The sequence below is a fragment of the Artibeus jamaicensis genome, unplaced genomic scaffold (assembly GCF_021234435.1).
Source record: "Artibeus jamaicensis isolate MK-2021 breed Jamaican fruit bat unplaced genomic scaffold, CSHL_Jam_final contig_685, whole genome shotgun sequence".
In the NCBI taxonomy this organism is placed as follows: domain Eukaryota; kingdom Metazoa; phylum Chordata; class Mammalia; order Chiroptera; family Phyllostomidae; genus Artibeus; species Artibeus jamaicensis.
In genome coordinates, this window is record NW_026521924.1 from 12,626,036 (window position 1) to 12,632,035 (window position 6,000).

The 6,000-nt window shown below is 55.1% G+C and overlaps 1 protein-coding gene across 2 annotated transcripts in view; it reads left to right on the plus strand.

Annotated features, from left to right (window-relative positions):
* DNAAF9 (dynein axonemal assembly factor 9) overlaps positions 1–5,042 on the plus strand; it is a 124,735-nt gene extending 119,693 nt beyond the window's left edge. For both annotated transcript variants that reach the window (XM_053671071.1, XM_053671072.1), the window contains exons 34-37: positions 30–232; positions 1,305–1,370; positions 2,526–2,619; positions 3,168–5,042. In XM_053671071.1, the coding sequence (XP_053527046.1) occupies positions 30–232; positions 1,305–1,370; positions 2,526–2,619; positions 3,168–3,280 (476 nt within the window). In that variant the 3' untranslated portion in view covers positions 3,281–5,042. The remainder of the gene's footprint in view (positions 1–29; positions 233–1,304; positions 1,371–2,525; positions 2,620–3,167) is intronic.
* Positions 5,043–6,000: the final 958 nt, after the last annotated feature.

Sequence of the window (6,000 nt, forward strand, 5' to 3'; positions counted from 1 at the left end):
CCCGGGACCCACCTGTGTTCTCCTTTCAGACTCAGAGAAGACTGTGGAGGTCTGCCACAATACTCTGGCCAACTCCTTGAGCATCGTGCCAGTCTTGGAGGGGCCCACGCCGCCACCCAGCTCCCGGGGCACACCTCAGGACAGCAGCGGGCAGGAGTGCTACCTCGTGTTCATCGGCTGCTCCCTGAAGGAAGACAGCGTCAAGGACTGGCTGCGGCAGTCAGCGAAGCAGGTGGTTTTTGAAGTCCGGACAAACCTGGCACAGATGTGACTAGCACACCTCAGGGCTGCTGGTGGCCCTGAGGCAGAAGCCCCTCCCTGGTGCCTGCCCCATGGCCCACCCTCAGGCTCAGCCAGCATTTTCAGGGACCCTTAGAGAGTGGGGGCAGCCACTCGGGGCAGACTCAAGGCTGGCTTGTTCTCGCAGCCATTTCCAGTTTTACTTCCAAAGGCAGACTGGAGCTCTGTGGTGGGTGAAACCCAGTAGTTCCACGTGGACCCTGGGTCAAACTGGCCATTCCCTAGCTGAACTAATTCAGAGGCTCTCCCAAAGAGACTCTCAGAGGTTCTGAGCCCAGAATCTCCTGTTCTTGGGTTTTCTCTCTAGAAAGGAATGAACAACAAAGATATATTTGCAGCCTTTTGCAATTCAAGACTCCAAGCATGCGTAGCAGTGACCCTGGGCCCTGGGGACAGGTGCAGGGGGGAGAGTGGCTTGCCCGAGATGCACTCAGCTCCTTGGGTGCAACACCACAACCACAAGCACCAGGAAAACCAGACTGGAGTTAAAATTCTTCAATATACCGCAAGCTTCGGTGCGAGCCTCTCAGCACAGCGTCCGGGGGGTCATCCTAGAACTCTGGAAATGGAGTTGGCCGGGGCCCAGGGCCTTTGTAGAAGCTCATTTGGGACCTGTCTTTTATACTGAGGAATGGCTACCTGTCAGCTGTGTCTTTCTCAGACTTACCTGATAAACCAGGTGGTGCTTGACGATGGGACCTCGTCCCTTTGTCCACATGTCTGTCTCTGGTGGGCCTTAGTGCTGAGAATCTGCACAGGCAGGAACGTGCCTGTTTGCAAAAACACTGCCCTTCCTCTGCTGCTGCTCCCAGCACACAAGGCCCTGTCATGGCAAAGTGTCTTCTCAGGGGGCAGACAGGCAGGATGTTGTGTCCAGGCCATGGCCGCACTTGCTTTCCCCTCTGCTGCGACCTGAGTCCTGTAACTGGCCCCTTGAGCCCCCACCTGACCAGGTGCTCCCTTAGCTCTGTTGGGACCTGACCTCTCCCTCCTTCTCTGCACAGAAGCCTCAGAGGAAAGCCCTGAAGACCAGGGGGATGCTGACCCAGCAGGAGATCAGGAACATCCATGTGAGTACCCTGCCCGAGGGGCTTGAGCCCCCTCAGTGTCCTGAGGCCCTCGTATGCTGTGTAGCTTCCCCCTTTAGGATTCGCAGGTGTTGCCTGGTCATGAAACCTAGGAGAACCAATGTCTGTGGGAGGAACACGGGGCCCTGCTCTGTTACCCTGTTGGAACAGCTGAAGAAGTTTTTGTCTCCTTCCCATCCCCTTGTCCTGGGTAAACCCAACAAGGGCCCAGGAAAAACTCTCTAGATCCTGAAGCTGTTCACAGGCAGGGTGTGGAATGCTGAGGTCCAGGAAAAGATGGACCTTCCCATCCTCCAGGCTGACTCCCAGCCTCTGCCCCAGTCCCTATCTCCACAGGGCCCTTTTCCTGCGAGGGAGGTTCTGGGGAAAAGGCTAAAAGTAACACAGGAGCCCTGGCTGGGTTGCTCAGTTGGTTGAAGCGCCGTCCCCTGTACCAGAAGGTTGCAGGTTCAGTCCCCAGTCGGGATACGTATGGGAGGCAACGGATCGATAGTTCTCTCTGTCTCTCAAAGCAATGAAACATATCCTAAGGTGAGGATTTAAAAGATAACCCCCCCGCCAAATTCAAAGTTAAATAAAAAGAACACAGCCCAGTGTGGGCTGTGCCACCCGTCCCAGTAAGGAGCAGGTGGGCAGGACAGGGCTCTGGATGGCAGGAGCCCCTGCTCTGGACATGGGGGGGCCCGGCCTCGCCAGGCCCTACAGGACCTGGGCAGCCCTGGGTGCTCCTGGGAAGGACAGCATGGGCAGCTCAGGAGGACATCCTTATCGCGTGTGCTCCCTCAGAGGCAGACGAACAAAGATTTGAATGCAGGCAGTTTATTTTGGAAACGATTCTAGAAGACACCAGTAGGGAAATGGGAAAGTGAGAGAGAGGAGAGGAGACAAGCCACAAAAGGCATGTTATCAAACCAGTACCACTGTGGACAACTGGAGCTCAATCTCGTCAGGGACTCCCAGAGTTACCCCTCAGAGCTGGGGGACCCTCCGTCAGTCACTGCCGTGGGCACGGAGCCTTCCGCTGCCGGCCGAGTAGGCCGTCTTGCTAAGATAATAGGTTTTGTTTTATTTTTAATGAATGAGTGAATGAGAAGGAAAGTAGTCCGATAATTCTAATAGGACTCTTTTTTCCTAAAGGTGAAACGCCACCTGGACCCCCTACCTGCAGGCTACTTTTATAATGGCACCCAGTTCGTCAATTTCTTTGGTGACAAGACTGATTTTCACCCACGTATCCTTGGAGTCTGGGGCGGCAAGGCTGGGGGCGTGTGGAAGCCTGTCGGGGTGTCCACTGGAGACACCGAGGCCCAGCCCCGGGAGTAGGCCGGGTTCCGGGAACACACAGCGAATCAGAGGCGGGCTTCATTTTGACCTCTGCGAGTCATCACAGTGGAGTTTCTCCATTCAGTGATGGCGGATGTAACTCTGGGTTGAGTTTAAACGCAGCCGTGGTGGCATGCTCAGTTCTGGTCGTCAAGGTCGTGAGTTATAGGTGGGAGACTGGGCCTGGTTCCAGTGGTTCATCTGTGAGAAGGCAGACGGGTGCTTCTGCGTGCCGGTGAATGCTGCAGGGCTCGGTTCTAAGGCCCTGTGCCACCCCCCGTCGCATCCTTTGTAGCCTTGGTGCTGCCAGGATATAAAAGCCTGGCAGACACCCTCTGTGTGGGCTGGGCATCACTACCTCAGAGTCCCCACCTCACTTGCCCTCAGGTCGCTCCAGGCCAGGGCAAGCTTTTCTGTCCTTGAGGTTCATTGCTCTTTTCCTTAACGAGCTGCCAGTCATGGACCAGTTCATGAACGACTATGTGGAAGAAGCCAACCGGGAAATTGAGAAGTATAACCGTGAGCTGGAGCAGCAGGAATATCATGACCTCTTTGAACAGAAGCCTTAGAAGAGGCTGCAGAGTGTCCACTCTGGAGGTGGACAGAACGGGGTGTCTGAGCGCCAGTTTTGCGAGGCCCCTCCCTGGAGGGGCTCGTTGTTCTCCTTGGCCTTTGAGTGCTGCTTGAGTGCATGTTGTCTTTTTTCTCTCTGCAGCGCTGAAGAGCATCACCTGCACCATGGATTGGGGGGAGGGGCCTTGCGGAGGCAGAGCGGACAGTGACTGCCCCGAGTGTGTGGCTGGCAGTCCAGGACCTCGAGGTCTCTGAACACAGTGTCTCCTTTGGGCTGTTGAGGCACCGTGCGAGAGTGGGGGAAGCATTTGGATTGCACAGCAGAGCTGCGGGGGTGCAGAAGGAACCTAGGTACCCAAACTGGACCACCCGTGGGGAGGGCCAGGCCACCACCGACTTCAGGCCTCAACACAGTGACCCAGAAAAGCCCTACCCCCAGTGCCTGCCTCCCTGGTCAGGCCCCTTCCACTGAAGGAGCTGGGCCTGCTGGCCCCGGGCCTGGGCCTGGGGGGAGCCCAGAAGTCCTTCCCTAGCCCAGCCAGAGCCAGCAGCTGGAGCTGAGATCAATAGCTTGTTCTAAAATGAGGGGACTTTCCTTATGGACTAAATGGGGGCGGTGTGCTGCTTTCCAGAAGCGTGTGGCTTTTGAATTGACATGAGCAGCCGCCCTTGGGATTGGTTTTGAGTTCCTCTCATGGTATCGCTCCCGTTGGCCTAATTCAGGGACCAGGGCAAGCCTGTTGCTGGAACCTCCCTGGCAATGCTTTGCCTCACTGTTGAGGGGAGCGTCCTGCAACTGCTTAGTCTTAGACACTGATCACCTTCGGGGTGTCCTTGTAGGGGGTTCAGTCTAGCCCCCAACCCTCCCCTCGGCCTTGCCAAGGCCTGGTTTTCAGCCACAGACTCAAGGAAACTCACGCCCCAAACGTTGTTCCCGGCCCTGGACTCTGGGCTCGAGGGCCAGGAATTTCAAAGAATCCCAGTGTTCAAATTAGAATTCCTCCCAGTGGCTTTGTTTTCCGATGGACCATAAAGCAGAGGGGAATGACAAGTGTGTCCCATGCCTGACCTCCAGAATTCGTGTGGCAAAGGGAGGTTCACGAGCACCGATATGTAGGTGATGTGTTAGGACTTCAGCGCCGCGACTGCCTAGATTGTAAATGCTTTCTGAGGTTCATGTTTTTTTGTTGTTGTTTTTTTGCATGCCTTAGGAACAGCCACATAGGCAAAACCAGCAACGTTTCCAGTGATGTAGGGGGGATGCAAAAAGCCCCTGGTGCAGAGGAGAGTTGGGACAGGACGGAGCCCACGTGGCCTGTGCACCTGCTCACACGGAGGCCTGCCTGCAAGTCCTAGAGTAGTTGTCACAGGGGCTTGTTGGTGACATGAACTGACTTATATTAGAAAAAACAATTTGTATTTCAAGCCAAATGAACAAAACTCCAGGACCACTGATTAAGAAATCTTGCATGCAGGAAAGCGTCTGAAAAGGCCCGTGTGCTCCAGTCACAGCTCCCATAGCTACTGGAGACCAGGCCCCCGGTGTGGAGCCCAAGTCAGGGAGCCCCTGATGTCTGGCTGGCCAGAGCTTGGGGTTCACAGTGGGCCTGCCTCTGCTTCAGAATCAATAACATAGATCTTAAGTGCAATTGATTAAATAAGCAATGAGTTACTGTAGCTTCTTTAGCTCTACTGAGCTCTTTTTAAAAACTCAAACTTGAGCAGCCTTAGAAAGGGGGAGTTGGGTGGGGTGGGTGGGAGGGACCATTGGCCATTTCTTCCGGGTGGGCTGCTCTGAAGTTTTAAATGAGAGCTCCAGATCTGGGAGCTCTAGCTATTTCCTGGCTGCTGCACAAGAGAGTTTTTAAAGAGGGGTCGGAGCCCGCCGTAACCGCGGGTCTTCCCACTGCGTGGGGCTGTACTTACACGTGGTGGTTTCTGACCGTTGTCTGTGGAAATGCTCTCTCACCAACTTGCCCCACTGTCCCAATTCCTCTCCTCTTAGAGGGAAAACTGTGATTACCTCAACTCGAATATGAAACTGTGATTGCAAAAAAGTCAAAACGTTAAGTCTAAAAGCCAAAAGGCAAAACTGGCTATGGCCTCCTTGGCCACTCCTCAGCCTGCTCAGGAGTGTGAAGGGGCACACAGGTGACAGGGCATTTCACTCCTTGGGGCACACTCCCTGCGCCCCCATGAAGAGGCAACACTTGCCATGGGCAGTGTGAGCTCCTCGAGGACAGAGGCCGGGAGGGTGTGTCCTCCCCGCACTGCCCCTCCCGGACCTGCGGGCCCTGGGTTCCCACCGTGAAGTTGAACGTCCACTCGATTCCTCCAGGGGAGGGCGGGGGCTTCGCTGTCTCCGGAGGAAGGGTCCGGACACTGTGCTTCAGATTTTGACCATAGAAGTGGATACACAGGACCCAGCAACGACATAGGGTGTGGGAGTCCTCCAGGGGCTTACATGCTTTTTGCCAACTTTCCTGTTAGCAGCTTCAGTTTTGTATCACCCAGAGTGAGTGTGATAATGTCGAAATCGCTGAAGTTATGGGTCATTTTATGTTTTGATGTGGGATTCTTCTTTCATTTTATTACTACTTTGATTTGAAGGAGGAGGCAGAAATCGGAGAAAAGGGACTGCCCTCGGAAGGGGCCACTGACCAGGGGTCACACTGGCCCCCCTAAGCCCCCGGGGGCTCTTCGACCTGAGGCCTGG